At 39.9% G+C, this 24,197-nt stretch overlaps 1 protein-coding gene across 1 annotated transcript in view; it reads right to left on the minus strand.

Annotated features, from left to right (window-relative positions):
- LOC106561903 (sodium- and chloride-dependent glycine transporter 2) overlaps positions 1 to 22,129 on the minus strand; it is a 68,587-nt gene extending 46,458 nt beyond the window's left edge. The window contains exons 1-9 of the mRNA XM_014126234.3: positions 21,827 to 22,129; positions 20,335 to 20,805; positions 18,929 to 19,067; positions 17,680 to 17,811; positions 17,328 to 17,501; positions 12,796 to 12,946; positions 12,230 to 12,362; positions 11,859 to 11,993; positions 11,627 to 11,730 (exon numbers count right to left, since the gene is read on the minus strand). Of these exons, the coding sequence (XP_013981709.1) occupies positions 11,627 to 11,730; positions 11,859 to 11,993; positions 12,230 to 12,362; positions 12,796 to 12,946; positions 17,328 to 17,501; positions 17,680 to 17,811; positions 18,929 to 19,067; positions 20,335 to 20,805; positions 21,827 to 21,829 (1,442 nt within the window). The 5' untranslated portion in view covers positions 21,830 to 22,129. The remainder of the gene's footprint in view (positions 1 to 11,626; positions 11,731 to 11,858; positions 11,994 to 12,229; positions 12,363 to 12,795; positions 12,947 to 17,327; positions 17,502 to 17,679; positions 17,812 to 18,928; positions 19,068 to 20,334; positions 20,806 to 21,826) is intronic.
- Positions 22,130 to 24,197: the final 2,068 nt, after the last annotated feature.

Below are 24,197 nucleotides of genomic sequence, written 5' to 3' on the forward strand. Positions count from 1 at the left end.
CAACGTCCGTAAAATATGTATTTTCAACATCCTTAAAATATGTACTTTCAATGTCTTTTTGGTGATGTTCAATTTGAGTCCTGGTTGCTGCCAACATTTCTCAAGTTATTTTTTCCCTTGAAGTACTATCATCAGTAATAATAAAATCTATTCTTTGAACAGATTATGGACAAGTTATCTACTTCACAATCATTTTTTAAAGTATTTTCACGTTTACTATTGTGATCATTTACAGGTAACTGCCAAAATAAAGGAAACACTTACGTAAATAAAAGATGCAAACAGGGCTCTAAAGTGCATATGCTCCTACATATTTTGCTGTGCGACCTGACAATTTATTAGATAATAATTTATCTGATAATAATTATTGTAATGATAGGCTTCACTGTGCAGTTGTTTCCGAGTGCCCTAGAGAAAAAAGCGTGTGCAGATTCGTTCAATCCAAAGCCTACATGTAAAGAATATTAAAGAATGCATCAGAGATTTGCATTTCTTGAAAAGTTCTGAAGACATAACGGCATGGAAATGCCTGTGTCTACCACTTTGTGTAGCCAGTTAGCGATGCTGAAACAGTCGTTCCCATAAAACCTTCCAAATGAAATATTAAATAACTGCACAAAGTAGGAGTAATAAAATCATGATGATTTGTATCACTCAGGGGGTCTTTTATTTAGCAAACTCTGCTATTGCGCAAGCAGTACAGAAACACCTCCAGACTCTTGAGGTGTACAATCAGGGATATCTTGCACCCCAAAAATCTAAGGGGGCATAGAGAATTTTGTATTTTCAAACACATGAAACAGCTTTTTCCTGCAATCTAGAGCCATAATCAGTATGCTTAATTCTATGTCAAAAATATGTATATTTTTCTGCATATCTAAGCATACCTCTTGAGCTGTCTGTATCCTCCTGACAGGTGGTTATTTTTTTTTATAAATGTCATATGCTTCTCTGCTAAAATCTGGGGAAAAGATTGAAAGGAATGAGTCTTATTCAGTACGTTTAGTTATTCCTTGCTTTTCTAAAGTCTACCAACCTTTCCAGCAGGATAAGACACAGGTAACTGCCAAAATAATGAAAACACTTGAGTAAATTAAGGATACAAAGTATATTGAAAGCAGGTGCTTCCACACATGGTTCCTGAGTTAATTACGCAAATAACATCCCATCATGCTTAGGGTCATGTATAAAAATGCTTGGCAGGCCATTATTTTGACTACCACAGCTATGCCCCCATAGAATGACAAATTGCTCCATCCATAGGGCACGAGTGGTCACTGAATGGCTTGATGAACATGAAAACATGCCATGGCGGTCTCAGTCACCATTATCTGAAACAAATTGAACACTTGTGGGAGATTCTGGAGCGGTGCCTAAGACAGCGTTTTCCAGCACCATCAACAAAATCCCAAATTATGGAAATGTCTCATGAAAAATCCCTCCGATGGAGTTCCAGACACTTGTAGAATCTATGCCAAGGTGCACTGAAGTTGTTCTGGCTCATGGTGATCCAACTCCCTATTAAGAAAATGTATGTCTAGTAAATAGTAAAAAAATAAAGAAAAACCCTTGAATGTATAGGTGTGTCGAAACTTTTGACTGGTACTGTATATACAGTGGGGAGAACAAGTATTTGATACACTGCCGATTTTGCAGGTTTTCCTACTTACAAAGCATGTAGAGGTCTGTAATTTTTATCATAGGTACACTTCAACTGTGAGAGACGGAATCAAAAATCCAGAAAATCACATTGTATGATTTTTAAGTAAATAATTTGCATTTTTATTGCATGACATAAGTATTTGATACATCAGAAAAGCAGAACTTAATATTTGGTACAGAAACTTTTGTTTGCAATTACAGATATCATACGTTTCCTGTAGTTCTTGTCCAGGTTTGCACACACTGCAGCAGGGATTTTAGCCCACTCCTCCATACAGACCTTCTCCAGATCCATCAGGTTTCAGGGCTGTCGCTGGGCAATACGGACTTTCAGCTCCCTCCAAAGATTTTCTATTGGGTTCAGGTCTGGAGACTGGCTAGGCTAACTCCAGGACCTTGAGATGCTTCTTACGGAGCCACTCCTTAGTTGCCATGGCTGTGTGTTTCAGGTCGTTGTCATGCTGGAAGACCCAGCCACGACCCATCTTCAATGCTCTTACTGAGGGAAGGAGGTTGTTGGCCAAGATCTCGCGATACATGGCCCCATCCATCCTCCCCTCAATACGGTGCAGTCGTCCTGTCCCCTTTGCAGAAAAGCATCCCCAAAGAATGATGTTTCCACCTCCATGCTTCACGGTTGGGATGGTGTTCTTGGGGTTGTACTCATCCTTCTTCTTCCTCCAAACACGGCGAGTGGAGTTTAGACCAAAAAGCTTTATTTTTGTCTCATCAGACCACATGACCTTCTCCCATTCCTCCTCTGGATCATCCAGATGGTCATTGGCAAACTTCAGACGGGCCTGGACATGCGCTGGCTTGGGCAGGGGGACCTTGCGTGCGCTGCAGGATTTTAATCCATGACGGCGTAGTGTGTTACTAATGGTTTTCTTTGAGACTGTGGTCCCAGCTCTCTTCAGGTCATTGACAAGGTCCTGCCGTGTAGTTCTGGGCTGATCCCTCACCTTCCCCATGATCACTTATGCCCCACGAGGTGAGATCTTGCATGGAGCCCCAGACCGAGGGTGATTGACCGTCATCTTGAACTTCTTCCATTTTCTAATAATTGTGCCAACAGTTGTTGCCTTCTCACCAAGCTTCTTGCCTATTGTCCTGTAGCCCATCCCAGCCTTGTGCAGGTCTACAATTTCATCCCTGATGTCCTTACACAGCTCTCTGGTCTTGGCCATTGTGGAGAGGTTGGAGTCTGTTTGATTGAGTGTGTGGACAGGTGACGAGTTTAAACAGGTGCAGTTAATACAGGTAATGAGTGGAGAACAGGAGGGCTTCTTAACCTGTTTAGGATAGGGGGCAGTATTGACACGGCTGGATAAAAAACGTACCCGATTTAATCTGGTTACTACTCCTACCCAGTAACTAGAATATGCATATACTTATTACATATGGATAGAAAAGACCCTAAAGTTTCTAAAACTGTTTGAATGGTGTCTGTGAGTATAACAGAACTCATTTGGCAGGCAAAAACCTGACAAGGTTTCAGGCAGGAAGTGGCCTGTCTGACAAGGTGTCGTTCTTCTTGTCTCTGTTTATTGAAGAGTGAGGATCTTAGCTGTCCCGTGACACTTCCTACGGCTGCCATAGGGTCTCAGAAGGCGGCAAAAAGCTTAATCGTGGCTTTGCAGGCTCTGGCTGAAACAAAGTAGCGCGTTTGGGTAGTGGCTGGTTACAGTACTGTGAGACTCAGGCTCGTGCCCGCGTCGACCGAAAGCTTTGTTTACTTTCCTCAGTTTAGCTAAATGGACATTCCCGGTCGGAATATTATCGTTTTTTTACGAGAAAAATGGCATAAAAATGGATTTTAAACAGCGGTTGACATGCCTCGAAGTACGGTAATGGAATATTTTTTTTGTCACGAATTGCGCCATGCGCACGACCCTGATTTACCATTTCAGATAGTGTCTGGGACGCACGAACAAAACGCCGCTATTCGGATATAACGATGGATTATTTTGGACCAAACCAACATTTGTTATTGAAGTAGCAGTCCTGGGAGTGCATTCTGACGAAGACAACAAAAGGTAATCAAACTTTTATAATAGTAAATATGATTATGGTGAGTGCTAAACTTGCCGGGTGTCTAAATAGCTAGCCCGTGATGCCTGGGCTATGTACTTAGAATATTGCAAAATGTGCTTTCACCAAAAAGCTATTTTAAAATCGGACATATCGCGTGCATAGAGGAGGTCTGTATCTATAATTCTTAAAATAATTGTTATGCTTTTTGTGAACGTTTATCGTGAGTAATTTAGTAAAATGTTAGCGAATTCCTCCGGAAGTTTGCCCCCCGCCCCCCTATGCTAGTTCTGAACGTCACATGCTAATGTAAAAAGCTGGTTTTTGATATAAATATGAACTTGATTGAACAAAACATGCATGTATTGTATAACATAATGTCCTAGGGTTGTCATCTGATGAAGATCATCAAAGGTTAGTACTGCATTTAGCTGTCTTCTGGGTTTATGTGACATTATATGCTAGCTTGAAAAATGGGTGTCTGATTATTTCTGGCTTGGTACTCTGCTGACATAATCTAATGTTTTGCTTTCGTTGTAAAGCCTTTTTGAAATCGGACAGTGTGGTTAGATTAACGAGAGTCTTGTCTTTAAATAGCTGTAAAATAGTCATATGTTTGAGAAATTGAAGTAATAGGATTTTTAAGGTTTTGAAAATCGCGCCACAGGCTTCAAGTGGCTGTTACGTAGGTGGGACGAATTCGTCCCGCCTAGCCCATAGAGGTTTTAAAGAAAAACTAACAGGTCTGTGAGAGCCTGAATTCTTACTGGTTGGTAGGTGATCAAATACTTATGTCATGCAATAAAATGCCAATTTATTACTTAAAAATCATACAATGTGATTTTCTGGATTTTTGTTTTAGATTCCATCTCTCACAGTTGAAGTGTACCTATGATAAAAATGACAGACCTCTACATGCTTTGTAAGTAGGAAAACCTGCTAAATCAGCAGTGTATCAAATACTTGTTCTTCCCACTGTATAGTACCAGTCAAAAGTTTTGACACACCTACTCATTCAAGGGTTTTTCTTTATTTTTACTATTTTCTACATTGTAGGATATTAGTGAAGACATCAACACTATGAAATAGCACATATGGAAACATGTAGTAACCAAAAAAGCGTTAAACAAATACATGTTATATTTGATATTCTTCAAAGTAGCCATCCTTTGCCTTGATGACAGCTTTGCACACTCTTTGCATTCTCTCAAACAGTTTTGTGAGGTAGTCACCTGGAATGCATTTCAATTAACAGGTGTGCCTTGTTAAAAGTGAATTTGTGGAATTTATTTCCTTCTTAATGTGTTTGAGCCAATCAGTTGTGTTATGACAAGGTAGGGTTGGTATACAGAAGATAGCCATATTTGGTAAAAGTCCAAGTACATATAATTTAATATGTTTATTGTTTGTCTATCTTTTTTATGTATTTGTCTACAAGTTTATATATGTTTACAACAAGCAAGGGGAAGATATCAGAATAGGGGCATTGGGGAATAATAACATATTGTATGGAATACATTTGTACTGTAGTGAAGCCGTCTCTAGAGTAATGCAAGGTCTCTTTCATGATCATGTGAAACGTCAATTGCTATGGAAATGCCGGGATGTGTTTTTCAATGATGTTAAAGATAATTATGATGCAACGATGACGGTGATACGATATGGATTACAATTATCATCATGAATATTAAGGCTATACGCACTACATGTTACACACAGACACTCAACCATGCAAATTGGCGGAGTTATTATTTATTTGGACATCACGCATTATAGTCTTACTCTTATACAGACATTGTACACACTCTCACTAAATCACATCCAATGTCATACATATCAACCTACTCAGATTTACTACACACATAATATCTTGTCTCAATTTTCTAACATCTGTGGCATTGGCTCACAGGCAAAGGAATAAAACAAATATTGCTAGAACCTATGTCTTGAATTCAAAATATCAGACATTTGAAATCTCTCATTTTGACCGTCATAATACCTTTGATGGCAGTAACTTTACAAGCACTAATTATGGTCAATTTAGCCTGAGAATAGTATCTAGTTATGGTAAGGGGTGAAATAAGTATAGCCAGTTATAATTGTAACGGTTCAGCAGATTATAAAAAAAGAAGATCAGTCATAGCTAAAAGAAAAGGAATATAACATATACTGTTTACAGGAAACTCACTCTACATCCTTAGATGAAGATGTGTGGAAAAGGAATGGGGTGGTGAAATAATGTTCTGTCATGGACAAAGGAACTCAAAAGGTGTGATGACATTAATTAACAAAAATGTAGATCTGAATGTGCAAATAGTCAGGAATGATTCGCAAGGAAGGTGGATCTTGTTGAATATGAAAGTGGACGAAAAAGAGATTTGGCTCATTAATCTATATGGTCCAAATCAGGATGATCCATACTTCTTTGAAAACATTTATACCAATTTATTGAACTTACAGGCAACAAATGATCAAATCATTATGGTAGGAGACTATAACACCTCAATGGACACCTTAAGTACCTCAATGGACAGTAAAGGTAATCACTCTACAAACTATCATCACCGTGCCCTTAAGGAAATCACAAATATTATGGACACATTACAAATAGTGGATATTTGGAGACTAAAAAACCCCGACTTAGTGACATATACATGGAGGAGACTTAATCAAGCTATTTGTCTTAACTACTTTCTTGTATCTTCTTCTCTCCTCTCTTGCATCAAAGCTTAAAACAGTTTTAATAGGAGACAGAATGCGATCGGATCATCATCTAATTGGCATTCACATAACTCTTATAGATTTTTCACGTGGACAGGGATATTGGAAATTTAATCAAAGTTTACTGGAGGCCAACTTATTTTTAACTAAGACAAAATAATTTATAACTTAATTTTTCCAGTATAATATAGGTTCAGCAAATCCCCTTATTGTTTGGGATACCTTTAAATGTACTTTCAGAGGTCATTCAATTCAATATTCATCAATAATTTTAAAAAGCAGTCTCTGGCTAAAGAAACAAGACTAACAAGGGAAATCCATGAACTAATAGTACTGGTAGATAGCAATAAAAATGATACTACAGAGATACAAAATAAGTTAGAGGAAAAACAAAAAGAACTTGAGGAACTTATTCAAGAACGATCTAATGTACTTTATTACAAAAATAAAGCAAACTGAAAAATGCACAAAATTCTTCCTGAATCTCCAATACAGGAATGCTAACAAAAATAATTTGCAGAAACTCGTTACTGAAGACGGAGTCATCTATGATTCTCCAAATTATATTTTAAAAGAGGAAGCTAATTATTTTAGGCAAATGTTTTTCCGTCTCTTCCTCTCCTACTGAATGAAGATTACGGTAAGGAATTCTTTCCAAATAATATATATTTTTTGAAATTACCAAAGGCCAAATTAAACTAAATGGTTCTCAAGTAGATTACTAAGAAAATCTCATCTATTGTTTAAAAATTACCTTTTTGCCTTTGTGAAGATTGCCATGTCTCATTTTCAATTAATTGAAAATGATACTTTTTTTCAAAGTATCTCTCATTTTCATACAAGCATTGCAGAGCTGGCTACAATTTCAATTTCATCCCCCTGAAAAGATAGAACAAATATTACAACAAATATTATGGCTGAAGTCAAATGTGCTGGTTGATAAAATACCTGTATTTATGGGAAATACAATATTTTGTTCTTAAATGATATTGTAAATTGGAATGGTAGAGTTATGTCCTTCATGGAGTTATCAGAATTGTACGGGAAGGTCTGCTCAATCCAAGAGTACAACCAATTGATTATAGCATTACCCCAAAAATGGAGGAGGCAGGTGGCAGCGGGAGGAGGTAGGGAACCGGTCTGTCTGCCCAATATAAAGGATCAAAACTGGCAGAGGAATAAAAATAGCATAAATAGGAAAGTATACCAATTTCATTTGAGGACCAGGATGTTGACAACTGTGCCATACAGATTGCAAAATAGTTGGAAGAGATATTTGATGTACCGATGTATGTACAAGATTCAAGACTTCGTGCTTTTCAGCTAAAATTATTATATAGAATTCTTGCCACCAACAAAATGTTGAATATTTGGGGCATAAAATCATCAAAGCTCTGCAGATTTTGTTGTCAGGATACAGAATCAATAAACCATTTATTTTGGTATTGCCCTAAGGCAGCCTGTTTCTGGTCACAGGTTCAGGAATGGCTGAAAATGCATAGCATTGATCTAAAATTGACCCTAGAAATAGTACTGTTAGGAGATCTGGAGAGACCGGGTCAGTCAATTACTAATATACTAATACTCTTAGTAAAAGTATTTATCTTCAACTCGCAATCTGTGGATTCTATTCGATTAGATAGAAATTGTACGTTAAACATCAGAGCATAGTTGAAAGATATGTGTTGTGTAGAAACCCAACGAGGGAGGCCAACAGAGATAGATGGGATGGGCTGAGGGAAGCGGAGGTTTGGGATGTGGAATTGGAGACAAGTGGGAGTGGAGTTTCTGTGCGGGAGATAGAATGATGGTTAAAGATAAAAGTTTTTAAAAAGGTACAAATAAAACATAATAAAAAGTACGTTTGAATGACACTTGAGGGGCAGTGTTTTTACAACCAACGCCGGTTTGCCTGAGGCTGATGCCGTGCAGGTGTTTGTACACATGCATATACACACACACTCTCATGCAAATAAATGCATACAAGAACACACACATACATGTAATAGTGCCAGAGATGCACACAAACATATACAGCTGGCATTGCTGTTATGATTTTAGATGTCCTTTGTTTGTTTTTAGTTTTTTTGCATTGTTGTTTGCTGTTTTCTTCTGTCTTCCTTTTTTCTCTTTAGTTCGTTCTCTTGGATGTTGGTGCATTGGGGGGTTCTTGGGGGTGAGGAATGGAATTCATTTTTAAAATATATGTTTCTTGTTGGGGAGGGGGCTGTGGGAGGGGTCTCAGATGGTTGAGGGACAGCTATTGGGGAACTGTGGGGGGGAATCTTGGAGGGTTCGTGTTCACTTAATGTAAGTTTACATTAAGGTGAATGTAAACTTCCGACTATACATATATTTACACAGTTGAAGTCAGAAGTTTACATTCACCTTAGCCAAATACATTTAAACTCAGTTTTTCACAATTCCTGACATTTAATCCTAGTAAAAACTCCCTGTCTAAAGTCAGTTAGGATCACGTCTTTATTTTAAGAATGTGAAATGTCAGAATAATAGTGGAGAGAATTATTTATTTCAGCTTTTATTTCTTTCATCACATTCCCAGTGGGTCAGAAGTTTACATACACTCAATTAGTATTTGGTAGCATTGCCTTTAAATTGTTTAACTTGGGTTAAACTTGGGTTAAACTTTTGAATGGTACTACCATTCAAAAGTTTGGGGTCACTTAGAAATGTCCTTGTTTTTGAGAGAAAAGCATTTTTTTGTCCATTAAAATAACATCAAATTGACCAGAAATACAGTGTAGACATTGTTAATGTTGTAAATGACTATTGTAGCTGGAAACTGACATTTCTAGGGGGAATGGCCCTGGCCCTCACCCTCCGATCCAACAGGTCCCAGACGTGTTGAATGGGATTGAGTTCCAGGCTCTTCGTTGGCCATGGTAGAACACTGATATTCCTGTTTTGCAGGAAATCACACACAGAACAAGCAGTATGGCTGGTGGCATTGTCATGCTGGAGGATCATGTCAGGATGAGCCTGCAGGAAGGGTACCACATGAGGGAGGAGGATGTCTTCCCTGTAACGCACAGCATTGAGATTGCCTGCAATGACAACAAGCTCAGTCTGATGATGCTGTGACACACCACCCCAAACCATGACGGACCCTCCACCTCCAAAGCGATCCCGCTCCAGAGTACAGGCCTCGGTGTAACGCTCATTCCTTCTACGATAAACGCGAATCCGACCATCACCCCTGGTGAGACAAAACCGTGACTCGTCAGTGAAGAGCACTTTTTTGCCAGTCCTGTCTGGTCCAGCGACGGTGGGTTTGTGCCCATAGGCAACATTGTTGCCGGTGATGTCTGGTGAGGACCTACCTTACAACAGGCCTACAAGCCCTCAGTTCAGCCTCTCTCAGGCTATTGCGGACAGTCTGAGCACTGATGGAGAGATTGTGCGTTCATGGTGTAACTCGGGCAGTTGTTGTTGCCATCCTGTACCTGTCCCACAGGTGTGATGTTCGGATGTACCGATCCTGTGCAGGTGTTGTTACACGTGGTCTGCCACTGCGAGGACGATCAGCTGTCCATTCTGTCTCCCTGTAGCGCTGTCTTAGGCGTCTCACAGTACGGACATTGCAATTTATTGCCCTGGCCACATCTGCAGTCCCCATGCCTCCTTGCAGCATGCCTAAGGCACATTCACGCAGATGAGCAGGGACCCTGGGCATCTTTCTTTTGGTGTTTTTCAGAGTCAGTAGAAAGGCCTCTTTAGTGTCCTAAGTTTTCATAACTGTGACCTTAATTTCCTACCGTCTGTAAGCTGTTAGTGTCTTAACGACCGTTCCACAGGTGCATGTTCATTCATTGTTTATGGTTCATTGAACAAGCATGGAAAACAGTGTTTAAACCCTTCACAATGAAGATCTGTGAAGTTATTTGAATTTTTACGAATTATTTTTTGAAAGACATGGTCCTGAAAAAGGGACGTTTCTTTTTTTCCCGAGTTTATATCGTCAGGTGCTGTGGGATTTGATGTTGTTCTCCTAACTTTTTTAAGTTGGGAGCACCAGTGTTATCAGTGATTATAAAAAAAAATGTAAAGCACTGAATACAAAGTATATTGAAACCAGGTGGTTCCACACAGGTGTGGTTCCTGAGTTAATTAAGCATTTAACATCCCATGATGCTTAGGGTTATGCATAAAAATGTCCAGTTGCCCATTACTTTTGGCTACCATGGCTAGAAGAGATCTCAGTGGCTTTGAAAGAGGGATCCCAAAGGAGCATAGGGGGTTTAAAGTGTGTGTGTGTGTGTGTGTGTGTGTGTGTGTGTGTGTGTGTGTGTGTGTGTGTGTGTGTGTGTGTGTGTGTGTGTGTGTGTTTTAACACACTGGTGCATGTAATCTCCCGTTAGTAATGTTTTAAGAAATCTAATTCCAACACACAGCGTCGTGTTAAATTCTGCCTGTTGATTGCAATTGGCCTGTATGGTAAAAGAAATGTGGCATGTGTTGTTTCAAAAAATACCTTTTTTAAATATTTGAAATTACCTGAATTCCTGAATTCCCACCAAAATTCCTGGATATTATTGATTTCATGTCTCTCATTCAAAGTGCCCTGTAGTTTAGTTGGTAGAGCAAGGCGCTTGGAATGCCAGGATAGTGGGTTTGATTCCTGGAACCACCCATACGTGAAATGTATGCACGCATGACTGTAAGTCACTTTGGATAACAGCATCTGCAAAATTGTATATATTTATACATTATATATGTATATTATCATTCTGATGTAATTATATAATGGTTTATGTGCAGTCAACATTTGATAGATTTTCAAAATCCAAAAAGTGTTGAATATCTTGCTCCATTATACAGCTGTTACATTTATAAGAATTGTATTTTTGACCTTTTTATACATTTTGACGACCCTTGCTAAAACAACCGTATGTCGTCATAGAGTCACGTGTTTACCTTCAAAGCTACATAACACAGTATGTTACATAAAGCAGGTTGCTGTGACGACAGCAGTTTGTGTCTGCGTCGTGTTGATTGGTAACCTCACTCCTCAGTTTGAAATGTCTCTACCCGCACCATTGAGTTGCTAGCTTGACGGTGGCGCAGCTGGCTAAGATGTTCTCAAGAGGGCGGTCACGTGTGATTGCGAGACAGAGGATTCGAGATCACTCCCAGTGGCGGTTGTATATGGAAGGAAGCGAAGCTGTTAAGCAGCACAGTGAGAAGTGCTTACCTGTAGCAGTTGTTGTGGAACTTGTTGTAAGAAGACAGTGTGATGAGGCCTCCCCAGGCTGCTGACAGAGAGAAGAAGATCTGGGTGGCAGCATCCTTCCACACCTAGAGTGACACACACAAATTCACACTCACTGTTAGACACAGAGGGATGGGCAGAGAAATGTGTGTGAACGCATGTGTGTGTGAGTCTATTTGTGTGCCTGTGCGCACTTACGTGTGTGTATGTATACCTTAGCATCATTGAGTTTCTCCCACTTGGGTGTGATGAAGTAGAGGATGCCGTCACCAGCCCCTGGGAGGGTCACTCCTCTGAACAACAGAATGACCAGAACCACATAGGGGAACGTAGCTGTGAAATACACCACCTAGGAGATGGGAGAGGAAGAACAAAACGAAGGGAGAGTTCGCAGGTTGTGTGATAATGCACTGATTCAACACTTTTAGTTTAAAAACAAACCCACTAGAGGGCAACATTACATATTAATTCACAGAACTAAACACTTTCTTTTATAATTCTGGGATTTCACAGGGGGAAATTATTCAAATCCAAAGGAGGTTAAAGGAGGTACCACATGAGCAGAGAGTGAGATATTTATCTTACTTTCCCTGATGACTTGATTCCTTTGGCCAGGGAGAGGTAGACTATCAACCAGGCCAGCAACAAGCAGCCTGCGAGGGGCCAGCGGATGTCTCCAGGGTACTCTATCCCTTTGGAGATGTGCAAGACATTGTACCTAGAGAGAGAGCGAGAGAGAGAGAGAGAGAGAGAGAGAGAGAGAGAGAGAGAGAGAGAGAGAGAGGAGGTTGTTTCCCAATCACTAAAACAGCTTTTTCAAATCTGACATTTATTATTTCTACATATCAATCAATAGCGGGAAATAATAGTGTCTATACAGCCCAATAACTGTGGCCTAATTATGTAAGAAAGGATATAGTATGAGAAATCACAAGTATCATCAGTAGGCAGGCCTACTTCAAACATAGAACCTCTATGTAAATATGATAAAAGTTTTTATTGAAATTTTTTTTTAATTACTATATTTTTATTGAATACTTTTTTAGATGTTGTATTGTTTGCAAGGAGAACTTGCAAGTATGCATTTCATTATACTGTGTACACTACACTGTATCCTGTGCATATGACAAATAAACTTTGATTTGACTTACTTGAAGTACTCCTCGCTGGGGCTGACGTAAGTTTTGTTATCTGGATAGGTCATGTTAACCAGTTTGGTCAGGTTTCCAATGGCTTGAGCTGACAGACAGAACGAGCTGTTCTTTACAGAGGTGATGTTTTTATCGTGGAGGATACACGTGTCTGTCACAACCAGAACAGACAGACAGGTTTACATACACTGTATCGAATCAGAGAAAATAAATATCTCAACAGTGACAAACTGACAGACATCTTTATAATCTGGTTTAAAAACTGTATAAACTCTCACAACTTTCTCAGGTGGTAGTGTAGAATGTATAATAGATACTTGCCCAGCATGTTTTATATATGTAATGGTTATTTTTCTTGTAACAGAACTGTAAATACAAGTTGTGCTTATTAGGAAATAAGCGTTTTCCCAAATGTAGCCTACACTTAGAATAAATGTAGAAACGTTAATCATGTTTGACAGAGTAGATCTAATTTCCCTATGTATAATCATCATAAGTTTGTTGTATTACCAATGAAACCTACGGGTTGACACAGCATCAATGCCAGTGCATGCTCCTCAGAGGAGGAAAGGGAGGACCATCCTCCTCAGTGAATTTCATTTAAAAAAGTAAACATTTAAAAATGTATCCTTTTTAGATAAAACTATACTAAATATAAATCACATGTCACCAAATAATTGATTAAAACACAATATTTTGCAAAGAAGGTCTACAGTAGCCTCAATAGCACTCTGTGGGGTAGCATGGTGTAGCTGGAGGACAGCTAGCTTCCATCCTCCTATGAGTACATTGACTACAATACAAAACCTAGGAGACTCATGGTTCTCACCCCCTTCCATAGACTTACACAGTAATTATGACAACTTCCGGAGGACATCCTCCAACCTATCAGAGCTCTTGTAGCATGAACTGACATGTTGTCAACCCAATCAAAGGATGGGAGAATGAATCTAGTACTGAAAGCATAAGCTACAGCTAGCTAGCACTGCAGTGCATAAAATGTGATGAGTAGTTGACTCAGAGAGAGAAAGAAAATAGTTGAACAGTTTTCAACAAATTAATTTCTTCCTACATGAAGGAGAAGCAAGAGAGAAATAGAGATTTAGATTTAGATTTAGTTCTATTACCTATGCTGACTATGATGTTAATTTAGCTAATATGGTGACAACGATGTAGGCTGTGTGTAGCGGTTTGGCTTGGAAAGGTTTTTTTGCCTGGTTATACAGCTGATGTCTTGTGCATTGAAGTCCACAAGCGAAGGGAAGAGGTGAAAGGAGGAGAGAGCATAACGTAGATGCGAGAAGGAATACAATGTGGCTGCTATGAAACTGAGAACTGTATTTACCCATGATCAGGGGTGTAGGAGTGATTTTGGCCTGTTTATGAGTTGTGTACAGTGAGGGAAAAAAGTATTTGATCCCCTGCTGATTTTGTACGTTTGCCCACTGACAAAGAAATGATCAGTCTATAATTTTAATGGTAGGTTTATTTGAACAGTGAGAGACAAAATAACAACAAAAAAATCCAGAAAAACGCATGTCAAAAATGGTATAAACTGATTTGCATTTTAATGAGGGAAATAAGTATTTCACCCCTCTGCAAAACATGACAGTACTTGGTGGCAAAACCCTTGTTGGCAATCACAGAGGTCAGACGTTTCTTGAAGTTGGCCACCAGGTTTGCACACATCTCAGGAGGGATTTTGTCCCACTCCTCTTTGCAGATCTTCTCCAAGTCATTAAGGTTTCGAGGCTGACGTTTGGCAGCTCGAACCTTCAGCTCCCTCCACAGATTTTCTCTGGGATTAAGGTCTGGAGACTGGCTAGGCCACTCCAGGACTTTAATGTGCTTCTTCTTGAGCCACTCCTTTGTTGCCTTGGCCATGTGTTTTGGGTCATTGTCATGCTGGAATACCCATCCACGACCCATTTTCAATGCCCTGGCTGAGGGATGGAGGTTTTCACTCAAGATTTGATGGTACATGGCCCCGTCCATTGTCCCTTTGATGACGTGAAGTTGTCCTGGCCCCTTAGCAGAAAAACACCCCCATAGCATAATGTTTCCACCTCCATGTTTGACGGTGGGGATGGTGTTCTTGGGGTCACAGGCAGCATTCCTCCTCCTCCAAACACGGCGAGTTGAGTTGATGCCAAAGAGCTCCAATTTGGTCTCATCTGACCACAACACTTTCACCCAGTTGTCCTCTGAATCATTCAGATGTTCATTGGCAAACTTCAGACGGGCATGTATATGTGCTTTCTTGAGCAGGGTACCTTGCGGGCGCTGCAGGATTTCCGTCCTTCACGGCGTAGTGTGTTACCAATTGTTTTCTTGGTGACTATGGTCCCAGCTGCCTTGAGATCATTGACAAGATCCTCCCGTGTAGTTCTGGGCTGATTCCTCACCGATCTCATGATCATAGCAACTCCACGAGGTGAGATCTTGCATGGAGCCCCAGGCCGAGGGAGATTGACAAGTTCTTTTGTGTTTCTTCCATTTGCGAATAATCGCACCAACTGTTGTCACCTTCTCACCAAGCTGCTTGGCGATGGTCTTGTATCCCATTCCAGCCTTGTGTAGGTCTACAATCTTGTCCCTGACATCCTTGGAGAGCTCTTTGGTCTTGGCCATGGTGGCCATGGTGGAGAGTTTGGAATCTGATTGATTGATTGCTTCTGTGGACATGTGTCTTTTATACAGGTAACAAGCTGAGATTAGGAGCACTCCCTTTAAGAGTTTGCTCCTAATCTCAGCTCGTATAAAAGACACCTGGGAGCCAGAAATCTTTCTGATTGAGAGGGGGTCAAATACTTATTTCCCTCATTAAAATGCAAATCAATTTATAACATTTTTGACATGCGTTTTTCAGGATTTTTTTGTTGTTATTCTGTCTCTCACTGTTCAAATAAACCTACCATTAAAATTATAGACTGATCATTTCTTTGTCAGTGGGCAAACGTACAAAATCAGCAGGGGATCAAATACTTTTTTTCCTTCACTGTATATGTTGTCTGACAAGGGTTATTTTTACTTGTTTTGTATACTAGAGAGCACTATATGTTGGGGTCATGGGTCATTGGTCGTGTGTGCATATAGGTAGCACAGGTGACCAGGAAGGTTTAGCACAGGTAAGAGGAGAGCACATACAGTTCTTACCGTATAACATATATGGCTTATAGAATGCATCTCTCTGCACCTTTTGTATAGGAATATGGGTTTTGGAGCTATTTATATACGCAATAAATGGGAACGTCACCACAAAAGAGTAACGTTTGGAAAGCTGATTTTTAAGGACACGTTATGGACCGCTCTCTCCTGTGCCAGAGGCAGTTCATAGGGAATCGCCACTACAAGGGGTGTATTAATTCAGCCGATTCTGTTGAAAAGCATTTCTTAAACAGAAGCAAGCGGAACAAAACGGGGATAAACATAACTGAATTTGTCCAAAAGAAACTCTTGTTTGCAACTGTTGGATTAATGATCACACCCACTTTCAGCTAGATGCAGGCAAGAGTGTGCAAGGCGGTATTGAATGTCACTGTCTGTCCATGTGTCACATCAAATTATTCTCTCGAACTGTGTGCACCTACATTGTAAACTTTCATTCATAGGCTAGGTTGTAGCAACCTCATGATGAGTATAGGGACAATTTGAGTATCATGTAGTAGCCTTAACCTATCGCTGTTACATTTAACTGGATGAATGGAATATGAATGACAGTCATCCAATATGCTGTAATAGAAATAAGGCCAAGCTCATAAAAAAAGAAATCTGAAACGGCACTGACCGCCACTGATCAATGCTATTCACGGATACAGAGAGACCAGGGAGAGTACAGTTACTGTAATTGACCAAGAGAGGGCAGTCTGGCGCACACTGCGGCACTGCAGCAACTCCACTACAGTAAATGTGTCAAGCAAGCAACTTTTGTGCTGAATTCACTAAAATGCAATAGACAAAACAGGCATTTTCTTAATCAAATTTCGATTTTTTTCCCCCAATGCAACTGGGAAAAAATTATCCGGTCATACTGGGAGCCTTTCTTTTATCAATTTATCTTCTTTTTTTTAAATTAATTGTAGCCCAATGTAACATAAAAACAGTTACTCATAATTGCACCAGTGCAAAACTAATTTGGTCTACTTAGCCTTCACCTTAATATTGAAAATACACATTTTGTATAACTGCTTTGTGCTCATGACATGTTTAGAGTAGAATACAGATATAATCAGGATAAAAAAATATCACACACTTGTAACCTACACACAGTTGAAAAAAGAACTTGAGACCCACAGAAGAAATATACAAATCAATATAATAAACCTAGTAAGCAAATGTAGCACTTTTGGATGTATATGAAACTAGAAAACAATGCTTAAAATAACTGGCCACTCTACACTATATGTCAGGTTACAGAAAGAGACAGCTGAGGGGTGCGTTGCGCATTGCGCAATGGCGATGGGGTGCCTATGTGTATGTGTGTGTGCGCATGCATGATAGTGTGTGTGCGTTCTGACGCATTGTAGTCTTACCTAAGAGAAGCATGTCTTTGTCCTTACAGTCCAACGTGTTCCACTCGTTCTTACAGTTAGCCCATGGCAGTGAGCCCTTCAACGAAGCGAACAGGTAGTACAGTGTCCAGCACATAATAATGTTATAGTATATGGCTATCAAGACAGATATTATCAACATGGCAATCCCGCAACCTAAAATAAATAAATGAGACGAAATATATAAATTACTCTTAAGCAGGCAGAGGAGCTTGATCAAAAGTTATTATATCATAATAAGTAGTTATCATTTTTTCTGAAATTAGCGTATGTTACATGTTTTAAATACGTGACTTTATGAGTTTGGATCGCAGCCTGTATATGCGCAGTTTACCTTGCAGAGCCGGGATGGCTTTCCACACGGACACGGGGCCCTGGCTGGCAAACTGACCCAGGGAAACCTCCAATAAAAAGATAGGGATCCCGGCGAGGCACAACATTATCAGGTAGGGGATCAAAAAAGCACCTATATACACAGGGAAACGGGGAAGCATTTCAAAGTAGCGCACAGGTAGAACTGAAAAGAGATTACTCAAACTTGGCTCACATGATTTAAAAAGAAGGCTATAACAGACTTAATACGACTGCCTTTCTCATGAAATAAAGAGATTATGTATAGAGGATAATAATGAAATAAATGTGCCATATCTAATTAGGCTACATGCAAGGGAAGCAAATAAGTATAACACCTACATTGTAAACTTTCATTCATAGGCTAGGTTGTAGCAACCTCATGATGGGTATAGGGAAAATGTGAGTATCATGTATGTCCAATGTCCAATATGAATGACAGTCATCCAACATGCTGTAATAGAAAAAAAGGCCAAGCTCATTAAAAAAAATGATGTGTTATACTTATTTGCATGTAGCCTAATTAGTTCTATAAGGTAATTAATTCACACCATCATGAGTGTAGACCAAACTAAATTGAAATGAAGATAGGCCTAGTAATAATAATAATTATTATTATTATAATAATATAAATAATATTTTATTTACAGATCTGATTATCAATCATAAAGCCTAAATAAATGAACTAAAATCCACGAAAAAGAGTCTCCTAGAAGCTGAAAAATAATGTTAGCTAGACGCTTTCTAGAACTGTTTAGAAAACTTGTCATAATAAAAAGTCGCCTATTCATTTTGAGAACAAAAAGCAAACAAAAAGGAAAGTCAATAATATGTTTTTCGACACTAATTTCAACTCCAATGATATAGCCTAGCAAGTGAATTAATTAAAGTAATGTATTTTCGTTTGACAATGTTAAAATACATTAAGCATAATGTTGTTTAAACAATGGCAAAACAACAATACAAATCATCCAGGATATGAACACAATTAAGTCGACTTACTCCCATTGTGTTCCTCGAATTGAATTAAATCGTCAATTTCGTTCATATCAATTATGCGTGATGTCAAACATCTAAATCTATCATTGTGGAGCAATGGAATATCTAAGTCAAATAACACTGATCAGTTTTGGGATACGTTTTATTTATTTTCCGCATTTAGGTGCTTGTGCATTTACAACTTTAGTGACATTTGCAGTGCAGGTACATTCTCAACTCAGCACTCTCCTTACCTCCACCATTTTGGAAGGCAAGGTATGGAAACCTCCACACGTTTCCCAGTCCCACGGCATAACCAACCATGGACAGGATGAAATCCAATTTATTAGTCCAGTTTCCCCTGGCCTTATTCTCATCTCCACTCTCGTCCTCCTGGGAAAAACAGTGGATTTTAGTGATTTCATGTACATTAAGTAACCATATTGGACTTCAATTTAGTAGAGCCTATCATTAAAACGTCTCAGATCCCAAACCCCTTCCTTTTCTGGGCGAACGATCCGTTTCGTTATTCGATCTATTAAATTGGACACAAGTATAGGCTATTTGCAACAGTCAGAAAATACAAATGCACTCCGCCTCAACGCACACAACAATCGCGGGAATACCACTATTTGATTGATGCGAGCATTTCGAAACATGACAGGACAAATTCATATGAATATTCATAAATACAGATAATTCAAATTTCCTCATTTCTGATTCCGTGCCAAGAGGGGTAGAGGGAGACCGGGACCAAGCTTATCAATGGAGTACTGTCAGAAAGGCGCGCGGGCGGGAGACTAGAGTGAGAGGAGGGGAGAGGCGAGGAATGCCCTCTCGGGGATTGGAACAATGGGCAGAATGCGCAGCCTTATGTAACCCATTGCCAAGCGCTGTCATGTGTTACTGAGACCAATCCCGAGAGAGCATGATGCGGGGTTTCTATCCCTCTTTCTATCTATACCTGACACACGGAGCAGCGCAGTGCGGGGATATACCATTACCGTATGCTGATACACAAACAACCATTTTACAGTAGGCATATTCCTTTATCTTACTGCAGTGGGAAGATTCTTTCATTCAGCACATTCAGGATGACGTTTTAGACCAACTTTTGTTGACAGAATTTTATCAAATAGATAGTCTATTCTAGCCAAAGGCAGAGGGTCAGAACATCGAAATCGATAGCCTACCGTTTTCGTTCTGTATTTTGATAATTTCCTACAATAACTGGGAATTATTCTAAACTATTATATTGGTGAATTCTACCCGATTTATAGACAATTGCAACCTATGGTTACTGCATCTGGCCATCGCAAATGGAAACTCACTTGAATAGGCTATATAGATCATATTCTCTCAAATCACCCCTCAGCGTCAGTCTCCAGAGCTGGACTATCTCAGAAGGAGTCCCATGGGACCGTAATTACAACTTCTCAGCCGCAGCATGTCACCCCCACCTCGGCTTCCTTATCCATGAAAGACCCGATAACACCACAGCCAATTCTCTATCTTAATAGGCAATACAGGTTGCATGTCAGCTAGATCACCATTCACTCCAAACCGCGGTTCGTCTTGTAGTAGAAACCCCCCTCTAAGCTCTCCTGACCCTGGTTGGGCTATCCTCCCGTATCGAAACAATTCGTTTGAGCCCACTTACCCCCGTCACGGCGCCGGGCTGAACAGACGTGTTGCCATCTGCGCCCAGAATGATGGTGGTCTGACTCATGGTGGTCCAGTTGCCCGATGCATTGTTTTGATCCCCGGTAGCCCTAAGCGGGTCCCCGCACTGGACAGGGACAACCCGGGCAGCAGAACCACCAACTGAGCTGGTGGAATCCTCACGGAAGGCCGAGTTCGCAGCCACGGATCCAGGCACCGGCAGAGCGGCATTTTTAAATGTTCCATAGACTTTACTGACTTCTCCCGGTTTATTTTCCGTGGGACAGAAAGTTTTGCTCTCGTTGGATGGTGCTGGCTGAGGGGCCGGGTAAGCGGCGGACGTTTGGTTAAGGGCATTATACGGTTTGTTTGCTGAAACTCCCACCGCTCCCTCCGGCTGGTGCAACGGTTTAAAACCGGTAGGAGCATTGGCCGGCTGTTTGGTCATCTCTCTCTGGTCGGAGAAATCCTGCAACATGTAATTTACAGATGAGGCTCAGCACACAAGACAAGGGATAAAACAAATATATACAAAGGCTTTACAAACAGAAACACTTTAAGATGCATTTACCAGGTCGGTGTTAGTAGGCTATGAATTGAGAATGAGATTATTTTAGCACTATAATGTTCAGATCAAACCTATAGGCTAATCACCTACAATAAAAACGAATGCAGCAGTGGTGGTTGTTTCTGCAGTATTTTAAAAGCCCTTTGTCGCATGTTTTGGCTCCGCTGCTCTGGGCTTCAGATCACGGTCTGCGGGGGTTTGCTTCTCCTGTTCGCAAGAATCTTTAATTTTACGCCCCATTTCCCCCCATGTCATTCAGCTCCACACAGCTACTGATTTTTATGGGCAATAGACAAGCTGCCGGGCTCTTGACAGCTCCCCTCTCCCTGGCAGGCATGTGTGATCACTGGCACCGGGCTACAGCTCTGAGAGGACCCGGGCGTGCAGAAATACAAATTACTATCTCCGCATATATAGCCTAACCAAGAGGAAACAAAGCAATGTAAGAGAGCGCGGGATTTCTTTTCACAAACATGCTACATTTAAATTGAAGTTAAAAAAGGGAAAAAGAGATAACGTTTCTGCGTGTTTTATCTAGCACCTTGCATATAGGCTATAAAAGGGACACGCTCTGATTTCGTTTCTCTTAAATTGAAAACAAATACATTCAAGACAAATAGCCCTACTTGAAGTCCTTGAATGGAAAATATCGAACGAAATACAAGTGTTTTCGATTGAATTTAATGGATCTTCTGCTCAGAGATTGCAAAGTGAATGCAAGTTGTGAAAAGTTTTTGCACCATGGACAACGCACAACGCGGCTACAAAATATAACCCATTATCCAGCATGCAGTTTGAATAAATGAAAATATTTCCACAAAACGAACTTAGGCTGCTTCAACCATGTAGATAAATAAGATAACTTGAATGACAAATGTAATCTAGAATTTAAAAAAATAAACAAAGTATTTAGCCTACTCACCATTTGTGAAGACGCTTAAGACGTGCTGACGTTGAAAAACAGCTGTAAAGAGAACTGGAAGAAGTAGGAGTGGATTTGGCCGTGCTTAGTGTAAAGCTTTCTATACCTCAGTGGGAAAGATTGGGTTTGCGTCAGTGTGGAGCAAGGTGCCCTTCGCTTGACATTTTCTTGATAATAAGAGTTTGATAAATCATTGGCCTTGGATTCTGATTTTTAAAGCGACACCGGGCGAAGACGCGCAGGATCGTGCCCATGTTGTCCACGCACATGCCGCTCAGTGTGTGCGTGTTTGGACTGACTCATTCACCAGCTGATTAATAATACACTTTTCTCGAGGGCATGTGTACGTACACACGCGCTAGGGAGGATTTGCATGTAGGACTACATACATTTTGGGGAAGGAGAATGCATGCAGCACTGCAATTCGTGAGCGAAAATGTACCATTCGTGGGAGATACGACGACACTGACGGGGAAACTATTTCGTTAAATGGTTTCTATTTTTGCTAAATTATGGGGTTTATTGTGTTGTAAATATGCCTACTTTGCGTTTATGCTATTGGACATTTCATATGAAAGTAATATGTTGAAAACACTGAACATGTAGCTTAACATCTAGTATCAAATTTTACTTCTTTAGCCTATATTTTAATATTAGGAACACATAATTATATAGGCTACGACATATGATTATCAATATTAAAATATGATTTTTTTGTTTCCATAAAGCCTGTGTTAGTAAATGTTTTTTTTTACAGGCTATACAGTTTGGGCTATACTGTATATTTATCAAAGATTCTAAACATCCACCATAACAATTATTTACACCATTATCCTTGTACAAATATTTCTGAAGTGTGTGATGACAAAAACTGCAGACTGCTGCAAAGTATTTTTTTTTTTAAAGCCTCCAGGCTATATATAGGCTTTACTATGCTTCAAGGAATTTAAGCACACATGCGGTATAGGGTTATACGTTTCTGTGTGCGTCACCGAGACAAGCACTGATCAAGTGTCGAAAAAAAAAGTGGGCGAGGTCTTCATGAAACGACTGAAGCTACTCATTTGTTAATCTCTTACGCAAGAAGGACGCTTTTTTTTTTAAACACGTGGTCATTGAGGTATCGCGCTACACTGGAGGCTTTGGAACTTTCCCAGCACCACAAATAGCCTGCCCTAAAATACTGCATTGCGCACGGCATTGTTCATCTTTTTCTTCTTTGTTAACGAAATGTAGCCCTCATTCAAAATTGGTTCATTCTCGTGCGCAAAATATCCGATGAGCATCCTATTGTGTTGTTATTCAGACAACTGTTATGCAACCAACCCAAACCCTTGAGAAAGATAAAGAAATAATCCGAATAACACCCAACCCGGCAGAAACGGTCCACCGACCTCGCAGTGTCTTTAAACGAGCGCGCCACTGTAGTCCGCGTGCCTTATTAAATGTGCGATAATCACCTGCACGCAAAGCTGCGCCCGTGTGGCGAGCGCACCTCGTAAATCTGGGCCATAACAGATAAGGGCCTCGCACTGCAAAATTAGCTGGCTGCTCCAAGGTTTAATTACTTTGTCAACAGGGAATAATTGTAATTGATTTTTGCCCCTCTTTCCTTGTACTTCTCACACCTTCCCCAAGACACGGAATGGAGACGGCAGGAGACGTACTTTGAGTTCCCACTGTGAGGGAACCTTTTTGAAATGTAGGGTTCCTCGAGGAACCTTATTGAAAATAAAAATGGTTTAAAAACCTTACGTTTTTAAACCTTTTATTATTAACGACATTTAGCAATAATAATAAATAATAGCCTAATAATAAATATAATCTAATGACACAAAACATCCTTGTGTAATTTAAGATTTGTCAAAAGTATATACCAATGTTGACATTTTAATTAGATCTATTAAACATGAAACAACAATAATAAAAATGAAAACAATAAATCCAAAACAAAACAACAAGCCCATACTTTGGAGCAAACACTTTTTTTTAATGAGTTGATATTATCCATATATTCCATAGATATTATATTTGGAAAGTTTAAGATCTTGAAGTGGGTATGGCATCACTTTAATGCAACTCCTCACACATGGAAAGATTAGTGCTAATCCAAAATTCACCCTACAGCACACAAGAAGACACATACATTTGCACAGGAGGTGTGACAGCAAAGTATGCTATAATCCAAATTCTGATTTAAACCAATTACATAACCATTGGTTACAAACCACCACAGACAGATGAAGGCATGGAGTTGCATAGTCTGGGTGATGCCCTGGAGAACGCCCTATTGCCAAAACAGTGGAGGTTGGATTTGGAGATGATGAGATCAGCGGTGGCTGGTGGGAGGAGCTATAGGAGAACGGGCTCA

Source organism: Salmo salar, chromosome 11 (assembly GCF_965601325.2).
Source record: "Salmo salar chromosome 11, fSalSal1, whole genome shotgun sequence".
Taxonomy (NCBI): Eukaryota; Metazoa; Chordata; class Actinopteri; order Salmoniformes; family Salmonidae; genus Salmo; species Salmo salar.